This window comes from Lepus europaeus, chromosome 13 (assembly GCF_033115175.1).
Source record: "Lepus europaeus isolate LE1 chromosome 13, mLepTim1.pri, whole genome shotgun sequence".
In the NCBI taxonomy this organism is placed as follows: Eukaryota; Metazoa; Chordata; class Mammalia; order Lagomorpha; family Leporidae; genus Lepus; species Lepus europaeus.
In genome coordinates this window covers 24,221,733-24,243,240 of record NC_084839.1, presented here as the reverse complement: position 1 = coordinate 24,243,240, position 21,508 = coordinate 24,221,733, and the positions used below count along the sequence as shown (strand labels likewise).

Here is a 21,508-nt window from a genome sequence, read left to right as displayed (position 1 = left end):
TTAGGAATTATCTTAAAGTTCCCACTTCTTGATTTGTGTCTGTGTGATCGGAGTGTGTGCCCATGTGCATATGCATGTGCCTGTATGTTGGAACTGGGGGATATTGTGATGCTAGAATCACGTTTGATCGGGGCCACACAAAGAGGGATGGGGTAAGAATTAAAGAATCTGATGTTGAGATCAACCTCTGCCATCCGTCCTGTCCCACTTCTCACCCACTGAGTCTGTTTACTGACCTTGGAAGGTTAACTTTCCAAAACAAGACACTGGATTTTATTTTTGATATCAGAATAAGCCAGTGAACATGGAAACCATTGGGTCAAGAACAAGAACGTCTCCTCCAGGGTGGTCAGACTCTTTCTTCCCATGTTGAGCTGTAGGTACCCCTGGAAACTGGGCTTCTTCCTCCCATCACATGTGCTGCTGGCACAAGTCCCCTCGGACCCCGCTGGCTGGGCCGTCTTCACACGCCCGGAAACATCAGTTCACTGCACAGCAGGTTCCGGAGCCTCCTGGGGGTCCGCGCTGCGCTTCCGGCCGGGCCCAGTGAGGGCGCTCCTGACAGCCTCGCAGATGGAAGCAGCCGCAGCCAGGTGCGCCTGAGCCTCAGGGATGGAGCACCGGAATAGGAGGCTCAGCAAGGCTACGGGAATCACCTGTGGGGAAGAGGCAAGACGAACTGAGGGCTGAGACAGTGAGGTCATCTGGAGGAGTTCGAGCACTCAGAGTGGGAGTCAGGATCCACCAGGGTGGATGCAAGAATACAAAGTCACCAAGACTACAAAGTGGTGGGGGCCGGAGTTGTGGCACAGCAGGTTAAGCGGCCATCTGTGATGCAGGCATCCCATATGGGCACCGGTTCCAGTGCCGGCTGCTCTGCTTCTGATCCAGCTCCCTGCTAATGTGCCTGGGAAAGCAGCGCAGGATGGTCCAGGTACTTGGACCCCTACAACCACGTGGGAGACCCAGATAAAGCTCCCAGCTCCTGGCTTCAGCCTGGCTGTTGCAGCCACTCGGGGAGGGAACCAGCAGTGGGAAGATCGCTCTCTCTGCCTCTCCTCTCTCTCTATGTCTCTGTCTCTCTCTCTCTCTCTCTCTCTCTCTGTCTCTCCTTCTCTTTCTATAACTCTGCCTTTCAAATAATTAACTAATAAATCTTTTAAAAATAAAAGAAGACTAGAAAGTGGTAATACAGTGGGTCAACAGCAGAGAGGAACCAAAAAACTCCTATTCTTCCTTAAAACCCAGTCCAAACACGCCCCCCTCCCTTTCTGATGCTCCTCTAGGCAGAACTGAAGACCCGTTTCCTATGCCTCTGCAGTACCTTTTTCACAACTCTGTGACCGTTTGTCACTGTCACATGAATGAGGAGCTCCTGGTGGACAGAATGTCACTGAACTTTGTAAACCCAGTGTCAAGCAAAGTTCCCGACACATTGAAGTACTCACTAAGTGTTGAAAGACCAGCCATTGGGCAGGATACCTGATCTTTGCAGTGTGCAACCTGGATGTGGCGGGAGATGGGAGCAGCCCGAATATCATCTGACAACGGCTGAGGAAAGTGAATCGCTTGGAGTAGGCTTTCAATGCATCGCGCCTTGGACTGTCCAGAGAACCGCTGTGGAACAAGTGGTAAGGTCAGTTCCAGGCGAGAAAGCCAGGAGAACTGAGTGAGGTCAAGGAAGAACTGGGAAGGTGGGAGGCTGGGATACTGAAGAAGGAACATAGACAGTCCCATAATTCCCAGGGATGGGGAAAATGGAGTTAAAATAGGTGGTGGATGGGGCTGGTGCTGTGGTGTAGCAGGTAAAGCTGCCACCTGCAGTGCCGGCATACCACATGGGCGCTGGTTCCAGTCCCGGCTGCTCCACTTCCTATCCAGCTCTCTGCTATGGCCTGGGAAAGCAGTAGAAGATGGCCCAAGCCCTTGGGCCCTTGCACCCATGTGATAAACCTGGAAGAAGCTCCTGGCTCCTGGCTTTGGATGGGCCCAGCTCCAGCCATTGCAGCCAGTTGGGGAGTGAACCAGTGGATGGAAGACTCTCTCTCTCCCTCCCTCCCTCTCTCTCTCTCTCTCTCTCTCTCTCTCTCTCTCTGCCTCTCCTTCTCTCTATATGTAACTCTGACTTTCAAGTAAAATAAATAAATCTTAAAAAAAAAATCGGTGGTGGGCCTTGATTGGCTGGGTTAAACTGCAGAACTAATGGCAGATTGGACAAATTCTCAGCTGTGTCCCACCAACTTCATAGGTTGCTAATCTTAAAATGTACGCCCTCCCTCCAGTTTTCTCCTTAATTAAAGCATCCTGCACACTGCTGTCAAGACAGTTCATCTGCAGATACTGCTTCCGTTTTGTCACTACCTGTCCCTCTATCTAGCTCAGCGCTGTCCAGTAGAAATATACTGCAAGCAGCATGTGTAATTTTAAGTTTTCTAATAGATACATTAAAAGAGAGGTGGGACGTAGGCATTTGGTGCAGCAGTTAAGATGTTGCTTGGGATGGCTGCAGCCCATGACAGCCTTCAGGCTGTGCTTCTGAGTCCAGCTTCCTGCTGGTGTGTACCCTGGGAGACAGCAGGTGATGGCGCAAGTACTTGGGTCCCTGACAACCACATGGGAGAATTGGATTGAGTTCCTAGCTCCAGGCTTCATCCTGGCCCAATCTTGCTTGCTGTGAGCATTTGGGGAAAGAGCTAGTGGATGGAAGATCTCTTTCTGTCTATCTGTTTCTCTGTCTCTGCCTTTCAAATAGAATTAAAATAAAAAATATAAAGAATAGGAAAATTAATTTTTAATAATTTAATGAGATATATAAAGTATTTCAGCATGTAAGCAATATTAAAAGTTATGAGGTATTTTACAATATTTTTGCAATAAGTCTTCGATATCTGGTGTGTATTTTACAATCATAGAATACCTTGATTTAAACGTAGTCCTACCAAAACAATAAAGTTGCATTTAATGAAAAAAAAAACTGCTTTAATTTTTAAATAAAACTAAAATTCAGTTTCTCAGCCACACTAGCCACATTTCGAGGTTCAGTAATGGCGTGTGGCTGGTGGCCGTGTTTTGGAAAGCACCGGCAAGTTCAGATTCCTGTCTGGTTCTAACCTTTTGTGTTTACTCCCCTTCCTGCTCCCCTCTAACCCATCCCCTCTCTGGTCAGTGTTCCTTTTTATAGGAAAGCCTTTCAGTCCTGCATCTACCCAAGTCCTTAACCAGCAGGCCTAGAGTAAATATCACCTCTTCCGTGGAGCCTCTGTTTTGCTGTAGTGTGTGCGGACTCCACCTCCACCTCTTCTGTAGTTCCTCTGGACTTCAGTGATGACCAGAGATTGTCTTAGGGACCTGGTGTGCTTGCTAGATGCTCACTGACTGATTCCTTTCACTGGATTTAGCACTAAAACCATAGGACATCCTGTTACATTTGAATTTCAGATAAATAATGAAAAAAATTATATATGTGCCAAATATTGCATAGGACATTTTACGCTAAAAATTATTCCTTATTTATCTGAAATGCAAATTTAACTGAGTGTCCTGCATTTTACTTTGCTAAATCTGGCAGCCATATTTCCATGGCCATCTGTCACGCTATCTGCTCAGCATCCATTCCTCCTCTTTCTGGCATCAACACCTTGGTTTTCCCCTGGGGAACCATTGCTCTGCGTGCTCAGGCCATGACGCTAGACGGAGGCTCACCTCCCAGCCCTTCCTACACTACTATCCTGGAAGTCCATGGACGAGTGTGGATGCAGTGCTCTTTCCCCTTGAGCTCAGGAGTTGGTTCCAGGTTGTGCATGTGACCCAAGCCGAACCAATGAGAGCCTTCCCCCTGGCATTTGTGAGAATCGTGTGGACAAATCAACTTTCTCCCCACGAAGGTTGCTAAGTTGGTTAGACGTCAGTCTGGCACTATGGATGGCTGATTTGCCACTTAATGGAGAAAACCTACCTGAGAATGAGTGAAACCCAGAGGAAGGCAGAGCTAAGGCCTGAAGGTTCTGGAGCTCATCATTAGAGTATCTGAATCCAGCTGCTCTGGGGCTGTTCAGTCATTTGCCTTGGTTAGTGTGAACCAGCATGAACCAGTATGAACCAGTATAAACCTAGTTTCTGTCGCACACTTGGAACTAAAAGAATCCTTCCTATCGTTTATAGTTCCACAAAAATTTCTTAAAGGAAAGGATGCACCTAGCAGAAGCATGAGAGGAACTCAGGGGAAAAGTCAGCCCTTACCCTACATATCTCCACAGCTCTGCAAAGCGCCCTCCTGTGACAGCCTGGGCACTGAGGCCAGACCCACCCCGCCCCTCCCGCTCACGCCCCTACCTGCAGCATGGCCAGGGCCCGCCAGAAGAGCTTGGAGTTGCTAATGCGGATTTCCAACATGTGGTTTTGTAGGATCTTCCCAAGAAGCACGTGGGCCCCTGTACTCACCGTATTCAGCACCCATTTGGTGCTGAGCTCACGCTGGAACTTCTAAAAAGGGGAGACACAAGAGTGTTGAAAATTAGAGGAAATGAGAAAGCAGGTTGGATAGGGCCCTATTATCTGACAGGAAATCAACAGTTGAAAACAAGGGACCAAAATGCAGATATGATTTGTTTGACCAACTCAAGGTCTAATTGTTGGAGACGATAAGTGCAAACCAGGACTGTCCCATGCAAACCCGGAGCCTTCACTCATGTTTGAGCATGTTTTAATGAATTAATTTTACTTGAAAAGCAGAGAGAGAGAGAGGGAGAGAGAGAGCAAGCTCCCATCCACTGATTCATTCTCCAAATGCCTGCAACGGCCGGGGCTGGGCCGTGCTGAAGCTAAGAGCTCAGAACTTGATTGGGTGTCAAGGACTCAAGTACTTGAGCCATCACCCACTGCCTCACAGGGTGTACATTAGCAGGAAGCTGAAATGGGGACCGTAGCTGGGACTCGAACCTAAGGATTCCAATATGGGGCGCAGTCATCCCAAGCTGTAGCTTAATGGCTCAAGGCCTCTGCCACCCATGTGGGAGACCTGGATGATACTCTGGGCTCCTGGCTTCAGCCTGGGCCAGCCCCAGCCACTGCAATCATTTGGGGGAGTGAACCAGCAGACAGAAGATCTTTCTCTTTCTCTCTTCCTCTCTATCGCTCTCTCTTTCAAAAGATATATAATTTTTTTAAAAAAGAAAACAGTGAACCTAACTGTTTATTACATTGATAACATCACTACAGAGGAAAAAAGAATCAATTCAAATTATTTGTCAATACTTCACTCTGATTATATACTTTTAGTGGGATATGATCATAAAACAAGAAGAACTGCAAAGAAATCTTGAACATTTTTGGGTAACTTTTGTAGGTGATAGATGGTATTAGGGTAGCAACTCTACAACTGTTTAGTGTATATTTTAGGACTGAATAAATATGTTGATGATGTTGTAAATCAATGTTCTTGCTAAAGGAAAAGAGGAAGAAAAGTCAGAATATATATGAGCACATATATAGTACACACACACGTGCCCTTGTTGTTTGTACTGATAGAGATTAGAGGCAAAGACATACCAGCAGCAGTGTGAATACACCTAGCGACTAGAGTTTTAATAATAGAACCCAGGGAGAATGAGGATTCCCTGGAAGGATTGCGACTCCAGGGCTGGACCAGAGAAAGGACAATTGAATCTGTGACCGTGTTTTTGGGTTCCTCCCTACAATATTAACTGGGTGAAATAGTGTACTTGGACACACAGCAATGTAAATAATAGTAAGAAAGAGACCAATAAACAGCAGTGGCATGATTTTTGGAGTATCTTGTTACACAAAACCTATAAGATACAAAAGGATTCTATCCCTTGCTTAAAAATAAGTGGATTTCCTTTCTTCTTTTTTTTTTTCCCCACAAAAAGAAATATAGCACAGGATTCAAATACTGATGTGACTATATCACAAGAATCATTTTGAGTATTAAAATGAGTGAATAATGACAAAATGGATTAAAACACATTTTACAACACCACACTCATGAATCTATACAAATACTAAGCAAACAAACAGAAATGGCTAGGAGGGAGAAGAGAAAGTTTTGCTGTACAGAAGAATACAAGTCATAACGTAGACAGAGGGCTAGAAATAGCAAAGCCACCCCAGTCAGAAACTGATTCAGCCAGTGATCATGGTGGATGCTGAGATCATGGGAGATTCCTGAGGAACAGGACACAGAGAATGCTAGCAGGCACTACTTTCACCAACGATCAAACGCGGTGTCACCAACAGAGTGACAAGCTGACATCAGGCACCTGCTGCTGTGATGCCCTGATTAGGACACCACCTCCCCTTTGCAGTACTCACGCCAAAAAATGGGCCCCAAACATAAGGCAGAAACAACCAGGCCAATCCAAAGTGAGGCACGTTCTGGAAGACAATGGCCTAGACTTCTTAAACATCAATGTCACCGAAGACAAAAAAAGAAAGAAGACCGAGGAACTCAGCTAGATTAAAGGAAACCACAGAGACCTGATAACTAAATGCAATGAGTTATCTTTGGTTGGATCCTGGATCCAGAAAAATAAAAACAATACGGGAGAATGGAGGGCAGTTTGAATATGGTCTGGATATTAGACAGTAGTATTTTTATTAATTGCTATTTTCCTGAGTGGATAATTATACCATACGTATGTAAACAGATGCCCTTGTTCTTAGGGGACACATGCCAAAGTAATTACTGTGAAGTGTCGTGATAGCTCTGATTATCTTTCAAATGATTCAGAGGAAAGAAGAGGTGAAACAAATGTGGAAAATGTTAATGATTGTTGAATTTAGGGAAAAGCATATGGGTGCTCATTGCACTATTCTTGCAATTTCTCTGTATGTTTGAAATTTTTCAGATTAAGGATGTGGGGGCAGTTTGTATCAAAAATATTTCTACAGCTAAAGATCTACCAGCCCTAATGGATGTCTCCTGTTTCAAACAGTTACAATCCAGTTAAAGGAATAAAGCCAGCAGAAAGCAAAAGACAAAATTCACAAAGGAAAAGATTGGTAGATTTGACTACATAAAAATTTAAATGTCTCTGCATCACTATTATAAAAATATAATAGACAGAAAAAAATCTAGAACAACAAAAAAGGCTACTGTCTATAAATACCCCTTCTTACAAATCAGTAAGAAGAAATAAATAAATAAATACCTTCCAAAAAGAATGAGTGAATATACCCAGAAGACTTATTAAAGCAGTACATGGGGGCCAGTGTTGTAGCATTATGGGTTAAGTTACCACCTGTGACACCAGCATCCCATAGGGCCCTGGTCTGTGTCTAGCTGCTCCACTTCTGATCCAGCTCCCTACTAATGCAACTGGGAAAGCAGCAGAAGATGGCCCAAGTGCTTGAGCCCCTGCACCTACATGGGAGCTCCTGGCTCTTGGCTTCAGATTGGCCCAGCTCCGGTCATTGCAGCCATTTGGGAGTGAACCAGTGGATGAAAGTATATTACTATCATAAGCTTTTTCTTTTAAGCTACAATTGCTTAGAAGATCACAAATACCATTCTCTACTATTTTCCTTATCCCTGGAATAGTACCTGGCATATGATGTTTGTTGAAAGAAAGAAAGAGAGAGAGAATGAAAGAAAGAGAGAAAGAGAGCAAGAGAGAGAGAAAGAGAGAGAGAGAGAGAGAAAGAGAGAGAGAAAGAAAGAGAGAAAGGGAAAAGAGAGAAAGAGAGAAAGAACCTGGTTCTTACATACAACTAAAAATTTTATATGGCGAATAAACCATGGATTTAGAGTCACAAGCCTTGAGTTCAAATCCTGACTCCTATTTTAGCTAAATAGCCATGATCACAATCTCTTGGTTTCAACCATGAAATGGCAATATTAAATAGACATTCTTTAGCAGATTGTTGTGAGAACGGAGATAAGGTATATGAGATACTTTGTAAAGTGTGACAGGCTATCCCAGTGTGGAGAAGAATATAACAACTGAGCAGCTAAGGTGACGTGAGCTCAATTAGAGAAGATGTCTTAGAAGATGGGAGATCTCAAAGGAGACAATGGACGTGCAGAGCATGCAGTAGAGATGTGACCAATGAGCACTGTTTGGAAGGAAGACAAACATACACATTGGAAGGGAAGCGGATCCCCTGCCTAGGATAGAAGCCGCCGTAAGAGTTCCAACAGCAGGTGAGGCAGCATGCTTGCCTAGAGGGTTGCTAAAGGAGGTGTTCTGAATAATGGGTAAGAGACTGCATCTTTCCCTTTGGGGCCCAGGTTCTGCTCTGTGATGGCTGCGCTGGCAGTGTGTGAAGAAAACGGAAACCCAGTGGGCTAGCATTGTGGCTCAGTGTTTAAGCTGCCACTTGCAATGCCAGCATCCCATATTGGAGTGCCAGCTTGAGTCCTGGTTGCTCTGCTAACAACCCAGCTTCCTGCTAATATGTCTAGGGAGGTAACAGAAGATGGCCCTTGTACCTGAGCCCTTGCTACAAAGGTGGGAGTCCCAGAGGGAATTCCTGGCTCCTGGCTTCTGCCTGGCCCCGGACCTGGTTGTTGCAACCATTTGGAGAGTGAACCAGCAAATGGAAGATTCTCTCTCTCTCTCGCTGTCGCTCTGACTTTCAAATAAGTAAATTGCTCTGACTTTCAAATAAATAAATAGGTGATAGATAGATAGACTTAAAAAAAAGATGTAAAATTGCTGTCTTTTATGGCCCACACAGCAATCGGCATCTAGATCTCTTCATGCCAATTCCAAACTAAATTGCAATGTGCACAGAAACTGATGATTATGTCTATGTTTATTATTAGTGCTTATACTAGATCATAATTTTATTAGCACAAAAAGGCTAAACATGATCTGCAGTGATATAAACAGAGTATAACTTATCAAAAAAAAATGCCTTAATGGCTTTTGGATAATGAAGATGACTATGGTATTGATGATCAACCTGTTCCAAAGGACAAATGAGATTTCTGTCCAGTGGCCTATACCATGCCTTTAGCATATTCCTAGAGAGAAGTGAACTCAGTAGCTCGTTGCCTTGGAAACTCTAACTAGTAGTCTGGTAACTCAAGAACTTGCCCAGTTGGCTTTGTGGGGAGACATAGCCTTCAAAAGAGCCCCTCACTGAAGGGATCACCTTGTCATTCCCCATACCTGGATGAAGTTCCCTTCATACTCAAAGAAGAGCAGTGGCCATGTGATGCTGATGATGGAAGGAAAGAGCTTCTTCAGGGGGCTCTGAAGAGAAAGACAGGTGAGAGGAGAGGTCTTTCCAGGAAGGCCTGGCTGTAACTGCCAGCTAGAGCCCCCTCCTCAAGGCGGGACCCTCACCGGCAGGGACTGCCCCACAGTGCTGTGCACCAGGGCCTGGATGTTGCTGGTCTTCTCTTTCACCTGCTCCACCAGTGTCTGCACCTCTGAGAGGTTGTCTAGGAGACCGGGAAGGCATCAGAATCAAAAGGCTGCTGGGCTGCTGTCATTCCCACTACCCTAGGGTCCATTCAGGCCTCTCATCCCATTCCTCCCGTGAACTCAGAGAATCAACAGCTCCTCTGAGCTCCCTACCACCTCCGCCCTCCCAACCCCCCACTCCCATCATCCCCCTCACCATCCAGAGTGAAGATGAAGACCACAGTGTCAATGTCTGTGAGGGAGGGCAGGATGGAAGTCTGGAAGTCCTCCTGGGAGAAGGTGAACTGGGGACCCTGGGGCAGGAGAAGATGGGAAAGTCCTTCCAGGCAAGCACAGTGGAACACAGACTTGAAGACACAGGAGGACCCTGGAGGGCAGCTGCCACAGATGGAAACCTGAGGCTCCCACTAGCAAAGTATATTGCCCAAGAGGAGGTGGGAAGTCAGTGGTGTGGAGCCAGGCTCGGGGGGTGAACACAGCTTTCCACACTTCCTGTGCTGCCCCAGAACTCCTGACCTCTCACTCACCACCCCTTCTCTGGACCATCTCTCCTAATGTGCACCCTCCATTCTCTTCTCCTTCCCTCCCACCCTCTGCACACCGATGACCTTCACAACCACCCCAGGTCCCGTCTTCCTCTGACCTGGTTGGTGAGTTCAGCTTTCTGGTTAAACATGTCACTGTGATCACCCATGAGAAAGCCACGGATATCTCGGAAATCTGGGGAATTTAAGGACAGGGAGATAGAAGTGGTGGGTGTTACAGGAAAGCGGGGTTCTAGACCATGGGGGTGTCCATGGGGCTGGGAGGGGAAGACAGCAGGTGGAGCAGAGGATGAGGAGTAACCCATGAGGGAGACCAGAGCAAAGCACAGGAGTAGGAGTTAAGTAATCAAACACTGAGCTGGGGTTCGATGGAAGAAGCATTTGACCGTTATGCTTATTTAAATAGGGCAGGCTGGGCATAGAGGAACCCCCGCGGTTTGGTGGGACAGTGTCTGGCCAGTGGCCAGCGTGGTTGGGATCAGGAGGAATCAGGAAAGACGTCTGGACCGAGGTCCCCACCAGCGCCAAAGGTGTGGATGCATTCAACTCCGTCCATGATGGCAATGATGCCCAGGGTCTGCCAGCCGACCAAGTGCACACGGCCTTTCTTCTTCAGGCTGAGAGGAGTCGGGGCCAGGACAGGAGAGACCACAGTGAAGAGGTCAGAGAGGCACTTGGAAGAGCACAGTGGTAGTAAACAAACAAGAAGCCTGCCATGGCCTGCCAACACACAGACGCATCGCCCTCACCACCTGACCAGGTCTCAGGGAAGGCCCCTGCCCTCAGGGCGACCCCCACCCAGGCCACACACACATCTACACACCTGCTGCTGACTTGCTTCATCAGGGCGGCAATCTTGGGGCTTTGGCTGTAGGTGACCTGATGAGCCCGCTCAAATGTCCGCAGGATTTCCAGGAGGCATCTGGGAAAAAGGCCACCAGCTGCCAGGGAGGGCCCAGCGCCCTCTCAGAAAGCCTAGGTACCCTCCAACCCCCCCCCCCTTAAAACCCAAGTCTGCTGGTCCTGCTGGGTACACAGAGAGTAGAGCAGACTGCATTCGGGAAGATCAGAAAGGGCTTCAGTGGGCAGAAAACTCAAGGACGGGAAGAGGGGTAAGAGCATTGTGGGGGCATTGGGAAGAGGGTGGGGTCTGAGAGTTGAAGAGGATGAAAAGGAACAGTCTGGAAGCGAGACAGGAAACCTGGGGAAGAGAGGAGGCCCACAGCAGGACGAGCTCTACCCTACATGGCCGGGGTTGTCCCCAGTCAAGGACCTGCAGGAGCCAGGCTGGCCTTGGAGATCCCAGGCAGGCTCAGGGATTAGGCCTGGCCCTGAGGACTCCAGAGTCCACTGGAAACAAGCCGGACCCCGCAAGCACGTGGTAGGAACAGCAGCATCCACTTGCCAGCTCCCGTCCTGGGGCAGGTGGCGGGGTGGCAGTCTGGCTGCCACCAGCCCACTTCACAGCTCTGGACTTGCCAGTCCCCCGTGCACACCACCCCTTCCCCTGCCTGACTCTGATCTCTCTCCGGTCCAGCCCCTCCTTACTTTGGAGAGGCTGCAATGCCCCGGTCCACCGTCTTGTGCGCTGCTAATAACAGGGTTTCCAACAGGACCTTGGTGGCACTTCCGCCTTTCATCCGGGAGGAACCACTGAGACCCTCAGGCTGGGGAGGCAATGACAGCCAAGAGGGAAGGTGAGAGGAAGGAAGACGCTGGAGCCTATGGGTAAGGACCCGTGTTTAGTGACCTCTTGACAGTCCTGGTGGCTCCCAGTGTGCCGTGAGGAATGCCAAGGAGGGCTTCACTAAGAAGAGAAGGGAGAGAAAAGGGGCCACTTCTGATGACTCCTACGGCCCATTCAGGACTCTGGGGAGGAAGTCACAGGGATTGGATCTCTTGGTGACCGAGTCAAGGGTTTTTTTCAGAGAATGCTTTTCTTTCTGTGCCACCATGCCCACCATTCTTTGTCATGGGTCAATCCAAAGACCACATGTCACATGCTTTGGACAGAGCAGTGTAGTGGCTGTTGCAATGGTCCAAATATACAACACATCAAACAGGCAAAGAGATGCCAACAAGGAGGCTGTCAAACCCAGTGGCTGGATCTGCCCTCCTATGCCTATGGCAGCACTCTCCACGATAGCCAAGGTGTAGAATCGACCTCAGTGCCTATCAACAGCTGAGTGGGTGGAGAATAGGCGGTGTACTTACAAAATGATATACTACTCAGCCATAAAACAGTAGGAATGCTGTCATTCACACCGACACAGGTGAGCATTATGTTGGCTGAAATAAGATGGACACTGAAAGAGAAATGCTCTGTGATTTCACCCATAGGTGGACTCTAAAGAAATCAATCTCATAGAAGGGTGGTCACCAGAGGCTGGGGAGGAGAAGGGGAGAGGGGAATGGGAGAGGTCAAAGGGTGAAATGTCACAGTTAAATAGTTAATTGTTCTACTGCAGTTAAATGTTCCATTGCACAGCAGGGTGCCTATAGCTAAGAATGGTGTGCTGTCTATTTCAAACTAGCTGGAAGAGAGGATCTCGAATGTTCTCACTACAAAGACATGATAAATATTTGAGATGAAGAATACACTAATTAATCTGGTCATTAAGTGACACAAACATGCACTAAAACGTCACACTTTACCCTGTAAATATGTATAGTTATGTGTCAATCAAACATAGGCTAAAACATACAAAGCAGTGATGGAGAAAATAAGATTGAAAGTCAACAGTTCCACAGAGGAGAGAAGCACAAGGAGGCTCTGGAAGCTGCAGGTGCAAACCTCTGGCATAACATGAGGTTCTGACTTCCTGTCACACAAAAGGAGGCTCTAGGGGAATGTCAGATGTGCCCACCACCAGGAGAGGGAGGCATAGGCAGTGATTTGGTGAAGGCCGTCGCAAGGCCAAAGCCAGGGGAGATGGTTCCAGTGAGATGGAGCTACCACCCAGAGGAGAACAGAGGAATAGCAGCGTTAGAAGCTAAAAAGGCACACCCAAGGGTCAGCATTGTGGCATAGTTGGTAAAGACTGGATTGTGGCATAGAGGGTAAAGCTGTGGTCTACAATGCTGGCATCCCATATAGGCACTAGTTCATGCCCCACCTTCTCCACTTCCGATCCAGCTTCCTGCTAATCGCATGGGATAGGCAGCAGAGGATGGCCCAAGTACCTGGGCCCCTGCCACCTACAGAAGAAGCCCCTGGATCCTGGTTACTGGCTTCAGCCTGGCCCAGTGCTAGCTGTTGTGTCCATCTGGGGAGTAAATCAGTGAATGGAAGCTCTCTTTCTTTTTTTTTTTTTTTCTTTTTTTCGACAGGCAGAGTGGATAGTGAGAGAGAGAGAGACAGAGAGAAAGGTCTTCCTTTTTGCTGTTGTTTCACCCTCCAATGGCCACTGCGGCCAGCACATCTCGCTGATCCAAAGCCAGGAGCCAGGTGCTTCTCCTGATCTCCGATATGGGTGCAGGGCCCAAGGACTTGGGCCATCCTCCACTGCCTTCCTGGGCCATAGCAGAGGGCTGGACTGGAAGAGGGGCAACCGGGATAGAATCCGGCACCCCAACCGGGACTAGAACCCGGTGTGCTGGCGCCACAAGGCAGAGGATTAGCCTGTTAAGCCACGGCGCCAGCCAAGGAAGCTCTCTTTCTCTCTGTCTTTCCCTCTCTCTCTCTCTGCAACTCTTTCTAAATAAATAAATAAATCTTAAAAAAAAAAAAAAAAAGAAAAGAAAAGCACACCCAGTTTTGGAAAGAACTTCAAAAGGCAGAAGGATAAAACTGCACCATATTTTTTTAAAGTTCATATTTGAAATTTAAATACACAAAGAGGCAGAATGAGACATCACAACAGCTATTCAATGGTGTCTCTACACAGATGGAAAAGAGAGCCTTTAAATAGAGCTACTGAAGTGTTTAAAGATTGCTGATTTGAGAGCCAGGGTCAGCAGGAAGGCAAACATCACAAGGTGGAAAACAAGAAATCAGGATGTGATTTATAACGTTAGCAGACACATCATGCCTCCGGAATTTAGACAAGATGTTATACAGCCCGAAACCAGAGGTCCAAGCAAATGGCAAGCCATTCTCAGTTTCAGGGGGAGAGGGGAAGGCACATAGGAAAAGAAGAACGAGGCCCTACCCCAACCGCAGGGTTGAGCACAAAAGCTTCCTGTTTCTCCTGCACTTTTAGCATCCGTTCTGCGATTTGTCGGAATGTTGAGCTCCAGTCTTCAATGGGGTCATTTCTGGGATCCGGAGAGACACAGAGATGGAAGGATTGTCCATGAGTATCTAAAGGAAGGGCTTCAACGAGGAGCTGGGATCTTAGACCACACTGGGTTTGGGGTCAGAAGTCAAAGACTTCATAGAGGTATGCACACATGGGGCACCATGTCCCTGAACCCCGAGGACAGAGGTTAATGAAACTTTCAGCCCAGAGCCCAGAGAAAAGCCAATGCTCAAGTTTAAAGTTCCAGCCTGGGATCAGAGCCTTCTTGTATCCTGGTTCTTGCATAAGTCCTGCTGCTGTGGCCACACGAGCCTTGTGTTCTGTAGAACCCTGAAGGAATGAATGCTGTCATCTGATTCTCAAAACTGTCCCCTTAGTTCCCATCTTAGGGTCCATCAGAAGCCTTTCCCGTTCCTGGAAGCCCCTCCAAAGAGTGAATCTGTGAGAGAGATGCAGTTCCCAGCAAGGGAACAAAGCTGTAAGGTCTGTAGCGCCTAAGGGTTGGCAAACATTCCTTGAATGAGTTCATCAGGAACAAAGCAGAGTGTCCACGAGCCTGCTATCTGCTTAGTTACAAATCGCAGAATCTGAAAGATTGAGGGTCTTCTGTGGATGATTCATGATGGCTTTGTGAGGGGATCATTTGTGAATCACCCCTTACAGGAGGACCCCAGAGTTACCACTGTCCAGGGTACCCCAACTTTCCCTTCTCTCCCCAGGTCTGCCAAGCTTCCATCCCTTCTTTAATAATTTTTACATTTTTTCTGTATTACTTCTAAGGCTGACAAATCGTACCTATTTCCTACCCCTTGTGTGACGCAGTTCCTATCATTTGTCCTTAAACTATTTTTAAAACTTCTTAGAGACCTAATAAAGAGCAGACAGTGTCCCTATTATACGGTTGAAAAATCAAGATCCCCCAGCTAGCCTAGGCATCCAAATCACCTGGAGACTCTTATTTATTAATAATCACGCATTTGGGGGGTGGGACATGCACCTGAGATCCAGATTCAGTAGTTCTGGAGCACAGCCCCCCCCCCCCATCTGTATTTTTAAAAAGCCTCCCAGATGACTCTGATGATCAGCCAAGTTTAAGAGTCACTGATTTAAGGAACAACTGGAAGATCTCCACGCCTACTTTGTTTGAAGCTCTTCACTTCCCTTAGTCACAGGGCCTGAAATTAGCATCCACTGCAGCAGATATATTTCTGGGGAAGAGTCCTCCACGGAAAGGGTCACCCTTTACACCTTGTTATGAATGATCCTACAAGCCCAGCCCTAGCATCTGAGAAAGAATCCAGCTGCTCTCTCTCCCCAGGACCACCGGGAAAGAGTCACAGCTGCTGTAAAGTGACAAGCCTCAGCTGCCATCTCTCCAGGCACAGGCCACCTGGTTTCATGAGGTGGCCCACTCCAGTGCTTTATTTAACAGAATCCCCAGGGAGGCTTTAAAAAAAAAAAATAGGTATTTCTGGGCCTTACCCCAAACCTACAAAAGCAGACCTCTTATGTAAGGGACTCAGGATCTTCTTTCTTAAAAGTTTTTTAACACTCCCCAGGGCAGCTCAGGCACAGAACCACATCTGAGTGCTGCTGGTCTAACACACTGACTTTTCTCTAAGATCAGACAAAGTAGCCATTGAAACAGAGAAAAGGGCTGGTGCTGTGGCGCAGCGGGTTAACGCCCTGGCCTGAAGCGCCGGCATCCCATATAGCATCCATATCTACTCCCGGCTGCTCCTCTTCCAATCCAGCTCTCTGTTATGGCCTGGGATAGCAGTACAAAATGGCCCAATTCCTGGGGACCCTGCACCCACATGGGACACCCGGAAGAAGCTCCTGGCTCCTGACTTCGGATCGGCACAGCTCCAGCTGTTGCTGCCAATTGGGGAGTGAACCAGCAGATGGAAGACCTCTCTCTCTCTCTGCCTCTCCTCTGTCTGTGTAACTCTGACTTTTGAATAAATAAATGAAATCTTAAAAAAAAAAAAAAAAGAAAGAAAGAAAGAAAGAAACAGAGAAAAGAGGGAGGTGATCTGTTGGCACAGGGCTCTCGGGAAGGGGACCGGTCAGGAGGGAGCACAGAGGGAATGAGCACTAAAATAAGGCGGCAGTTCCTGGCACACACCAATGCTAATTTGAAACAATGCTTGGAGCTTGCCCCAAATGGAAGCACAGATCTTTAGCGTCCGCATTTTTCCTGACCCTATTTTATCTTCCGGATCTTCTTGTCTTTGCCTCTTAAATCCCTGTTTTGAATGCATGCTCTCTTACACGTTATGTAGCATTTGTAAAGCTGCCTTCAGTCCTTTCTGAAGCAGAGAGAGTAACTAAGTACACTAAATACACCAACCAACCAAGAAGCCAAAATCTCCCAAGCGTGGGGCACCCCTGTTTGCTCGGGTTTGGTGAGCGAGACTACACTCATCTGTCCTCCCTGTGACTGTGCGGTAGACTTTGCTACGTTCCCCAGCCGCCCCCGGGGCTGGCCACTCTCTGTCTTTCAACATAGAAGGCTCACCTGGCCATGCTCACTGGATTGAAACCAACCAGGACTGGCAAGAAGACAGCTGTGTTATCCATGCAGTAGTCCATCTGGCCTGCCACAAAGGGAGCCTGGTAGCAGGGAGAGAGGAGGGGGTGATGGGGAACAGCAGTACTTTGAGTGTTGCCTGAGGCCCACGTGCATCAGAATCCTTCAACATCCTGCTAGCAATGCAGGTCCCTAGTGCCAGTGAAGATCTACTGGATCTGAATCTGAAAGGGAGGGGCCACATTGTTTTGTTTTAGATTTATTTATTATTTATTTGAAAAGCAGGGAGAGAGAGAGAGAGAGAGAGAGAGAGAGAGAGAGAGAGAGGTATCTTCCATCCAGTGGTTCACTCACCAAATGGCTGCAACAACTAGGACTAGGCCGAGGCTGCAGGCATCGTCTTTACTCACTACACCACAGCACTGGCCCCAGGGTCCACATCTGTAACAAGTTTGCTGGGGCCAGCGCTGTGCCATAGCGGGAAAAGTTGCTGCCTGTGGCTCTGGCATCCTATATGGCTGCTGGTTCGAGTCCTGGTTGCTCTACTTCTGATCAAGCTCCCTGCTAATCTGCCTGGGAAAGCAGCAGAAGATGGCACAAGTTCTTGGGCCCCTGCACTCAGGTGGGAGACCTGGAAGAAGCTTCTGGCTTCATCCTGGCCCAGCTCAGCCATTGCAACCATTTGGGGTGTGAACCAGTGGATGGAAGATCTCTCTCTTCTGTCTCTGTCTCTCTAACTCTACCTTTCAAATAAATAAATAAATCTTAAAAAAAAAATACCAAGTTTGCCAAGACTACTCGGTTTTTAATAAGTTCTCCAAGGAAATCTTCTGCATGGTAAAGTCTGAAAAACCACAGGAGTAAATTGTAAGCTCCTTGAAGTCAATGCCCTGTTCCCTCTACGTTCCCCTTTGACGGCTAACAATGCTGAGATCTAGCTTTTGCTCGGTGAATTCTCAGAATCAGAGAGCTGCAGAGAGAACACTTGGGTTCATCTAGTTCAGTGCTTAACAAACACTGGGCATCTTATTAAAATGCAAATTTAGACTCAGCAGGTCTGGGGAGGGGCCTGAAATCCTACATGTCTAATAAGCACGCTTTCAGCAGCAAGGGACTAGTCCAGGGACCAGATTTTTCTGTAAAGGACTAGAGAGTAAATTTGCTTTGGGCTTTGTGGGCCCTATGATCTCTGTCCAACTGTTCAACCTAAGGTCGTGCTATGAAAGAGGCATAGGCCATATGGAAACACAAATGGCTATGTTCCAATAAAGTCTTATTTACAAAAACAGGAAGCTGGCAAGATTGACCTGACAGTGTGGTTTGCTGACCCCTGGACTAGTCAGTCCACCTGTGTTGGTTGTGGATGATTGATACACAGCTATCCTGAGACAGGTCCCCTTCCCCACTTCCCACATTCATAAAACCGGATCCAACTTAGGGAAACTAAAATCAAGTTCCTTTGCGCAGACGTTGTCTCCTAGCTCCACCTTGTCCGTCCAGCTTCCACACCATGTCCTTCCCACCCCGTTCCTCCCTGTAGAACAGAGCCACTCAACCTGCCGCACACTCACAGAGAGTCCCACTGAAATGCCGATGACGATCACCCTCTTCTTCCCCGCAGCCACCTAGGAGAGGAGGAAGTGCCAGGTCACGGGTGGCACACACGCATTGTGTGCCGATGTCAGGACCAGCACCAGGGCAGGGGAAGGCTTTGGCTGGATGTCGGGGTTTTTATGTCCTGTGAGGAGGAACAGCTAGGGGTCTCTGGCTGAGTATCGGTGGGAAGCACACACCTTCTTCAGTTCCTCAATCCCGTGCAGAGCGCTGTCTTCTGTCCCCTCCCTAGAGGCCACCACAGACCTAAGAGGACAGAGTCAAGGTCAGTGATACTGGCTGGGAAGAGAAGCATATGGTTTCTTGAGGCAGGCCGCCTTAAAGAGAAGAGAATGAGGGAAAACTATCACTGAACAAGCAACCACTGATTGCTGGTCACCATGATAGATACTCCAGAGTCAAAAAAAAAAAAAAATTCAAATAACTACAAGCAGTAGTCAGGCGACATCAGTGTGTGAAGTGGGCCCAGTGTAAGGCAATTAGGAGTGGTGGGGACCAAGGTAAACTGGATGCAAACTCTTTTTGGAGACGTTCAAATTCAGTTTCTAAAAACTACTATTCTAGTGAAATAAAATACTCCTGGGTCATCTCGCTCACCTGTCACCTCCTGCAATGAGGTAGGTGTAAAGAGGTTTCTGTCCGAGGCCTCTCATCAGCTGGTTAAAGGAAACCTGTCCAAGGGCAGAGGACGGGAAGAGGTAAGGACCACCAAGGAACAATCGCTGTGGAGTTTCAACTCCTAGAAGGCATACGTTGCATAATGGCTGTCTTCACCCAGTCCTGCTTGCAATCCAGCACTTAGAAATGCTATCTGGAAATGATTAAGTGGGGGCCCATGAGATTTAGAGAATTGGCAATGGACTGGTAGGACTGGGAGAGGCTGAGAAGACATGAGACTCCATGGGAAGATGCAGCTTTTAGAGACTAGAGAGAGTGAGCCAGTCCCGGGGTCCAGGTTGAGGGAGGGGTTCACCTGGGAGCCTAGCTATGATCAGCTTCCTGGTCCTCATAAAGTCATCCCCAGAAAGGGGAGGAAGGAAAAGCAGGCACTGGGGTACTCACCGACATGAGGAACGCCATCCGGCCAGAAGTGCCTCCTCCACTCAGCACCACCAGCCCCCCGTCAGGCTCCTAAGGAAGGAACCATCCCTGGGTCAGCAACAGAAGAGGAACTGGAAGGTCTCCTTATCCTTCCTTTCATTGCAAAATTGAACAGAACACAGGCTGTTGGTGTAGCAAAAAGAACCCTCGACTCAAGCAAGAAATCTCAGATTGATATAGCTTAGCTACTTATTCAAAGCCTTACTTATCCCAGACAGGACTAAAGACAGCTTTGTCATCTAAATAAAAACTAATGATGAAAGCAGCAGCATCCATCAATTATTAGCTAATTGTATTTGGGCAATCTACTGTGATTACCCTTCCTAAGTCTTTCTCACTAAAAAAAAAAAAAAAAAAAAAATACAGGCAGTAATGCCAAGTCTGCAGGTTCGGGGAAGGTAACGGCTATGAATGCGCATTGCCAATTTTAGTGTATGATGGGGATAATGGTTATTATTATAATCATTCCTGATTAAGAAGATGACAACAGGGACCCAAAAGGGAGGACTGGCAGAGGGGGACAACTGAGAGCTATAAAAGTGAGAGATGGAGATCACTCCCCCCAGAGAGAGAAAGTTACGGGGCAGGAGGTAGATGGAGGGACGGTACCTTCAGCACTTCCTGAACTTTCCCAGCCACTTGTACCATGGTGGTCAGAACTGACTCGCTGTACAGTCGCTGTGGGGGACAGGTAGCAATCAGAAGCCAAGGGAAGGAGGACAGTGGGTGGGGGTGGGGAGGGCTCGCGGGGCTTCCAAAATCAGGAGCAATGGTCTGAGAGGGCAGAGGTTGAGGTGGGGTTAGGGTTAGGGTTGGCATCTTGATTTGCCTGTCGCAGGGGATGGGTCTGGGTCACCTGGTACGTGGGCACGACTTGCCCTTCCTCCTGGAAGATCTCCGCATCACATTGCCCCAGCAACTGCACAATTCTCTCTGCATCCGCTTTGTCCAGGTCTCGGGTCAGTGGGTTTGACTTCTCTGTGATTGGCACAGCAGCCTCATACCCAGACAACTAGGAGGAAGGGGAGATAGAGATGGAGGCTGGACGGTAAAACCTGCTGAACAGGAGGTGGGAGTGGTGGCAGGCACAGTGTTAGGACTCTGCACGCACACACACACACACACGCCAGGAACTTAGTCTGCACTTGGGGCTCTGCACCTGCTAGGGAAAGAAGATCAAAAAGGAAGACAGGAGGGCAGAGGAACTGAGCAAACACCTCCGGTAGAGGGAAATCCAGATGAAAGGTGATCCTCGGAGTCAGTGAGAAGGCCAACATGGAGAAGGGGGTCTCACCTCCCACTCGCCAGGCTCCGGGGTCTCAATCACATGTTGAAAGCGTTTCGTGCCTGGCATGGTCCCGTTCTGTGGGAGCCCTGTCCTGCCTGCCTCTTCAGCCATGCAAACTCCACTGGTGGCAATGACCACTTCCAGCTGGCAGGGCCTTATCTGAGCTACAGCGATGATTAACCCAGGGACTCACCTCTCTGAGCACCACCCCCTGCACCTCTGCCCAGTCACTAGGCCCCCAGGTGGCTGGCAAGCCCAGGGGAGTTCCTGGGCCTCCCCTTCACAAGCTCCCCCGACTCGCCAGCCCTGGCCATGGTCCCTGAAGTCCTGCTGCTCTTGCCCATCAGGTGCAATGGCCTGTTCTCTGCAGGACCTGGAGCCTAGGTGTGCAAGACAACCCCCAGGCCAGAGAGGTCGCCTGGGCAAGAGCGCTCTGGGACCAGGATGCCTTGGGAGGCCAGAGATCAGGGTCCTCGGGTCAGCAGGAGTCAGAGGACCATGGCTTGATCACGTGCTCAGCATCCACGGTTCTGCCCTGCCCTGCCCCACTGGCCCGTTTTCCCGTCTCTGCAAGGAAGGCACTGGAAGCCTCAGAGCCCTGGAGTGCATACCCTGAACTGGATATTACCAGGGAAAAGAGCCGCAGAAATAGAAATCCCGCAGCGAGGCTCAGTGACCACAGAATGTGCCCTAAACACAACGGGAGCCGGCGCTTAACTAACACGGAACCACGGGCTTCTCACATCCACACCGGGATAGTCCAAGCTGGCACCCTCACGGCTCAGATGCAGACA

The 21,508-nt window shown here is 48.4% G+C and overlaps 1 protein-coding gene across 1 annotated transcript; it reads right to left on the bottom strand.

Moving 5' to 3' along the window:
- Positions 1–245: 245 nt before the first annotated feature.
- GCKR (glucokinase regulator) lies at positions 246–21,095 on the bottom strand. Its single transcript, XM_062209165.1, has 19 exons — positions 20,721–21,095; positions 20,283–20,438; positions 20,036–20,104; positions 19,388–19,456; positions 18,923–18,996; positions 18,505–18,571; positions 18,283–18,336; positions 16,700–16,794; positions 14,089–14,194; positions 11,486–11,604; positions 10,761–10,859; positions 10,457–10,554; positions 10,036–10,112; positions 9,589–9,685; positions 9,312–9,409; positions 9,135–9,218; positions 4,333–4,482; positions 1,483–1,617; positions 246–656 (listed from the first exon to the last, which is right to left on the bottom strand). Exons 1-19 carry the CDS (start codon positions 20,823–20,825, stop codon positions 486–488), a joined length of 1,923 nt encoding a protein of 640 aa, XP_062065149.1. The 5' UTR covers positions 20,826–21,095; the 3' UTR covers positions 246–485.
- Between the last annotated feature and the right edge of the window lie 413 nt (positions 21,096–21,508).

What these genes read in the sequence shown, in the direction of transcription:
- GCKR (XM_062209165.1), bottom strand. Translation starts at nt 20,825, where the DNA reads ATGGCTGAAGAGGCAGGCAGGACAGGGCTCCCACAGAACGGGACCATG. An exon ending in GCATTTCAGTGGGACTCTCT is followed by an intron (nt 16,795 to 18,282) that starts GTGAGTGTGCGG and finishes CCCTGCTACCAG; the next exon opens with GCTCCCTTTGTGGCAGGCCA. An exon ending in CTTCATCTTCACTCTGGATG is followed by an intron (nt 9,410 to 9,588) that starts GTGAGGGGGATG and finishes CCGGTCTCCTAG; the next exon opens with ACAACCTCTCAGAGGTGCAG.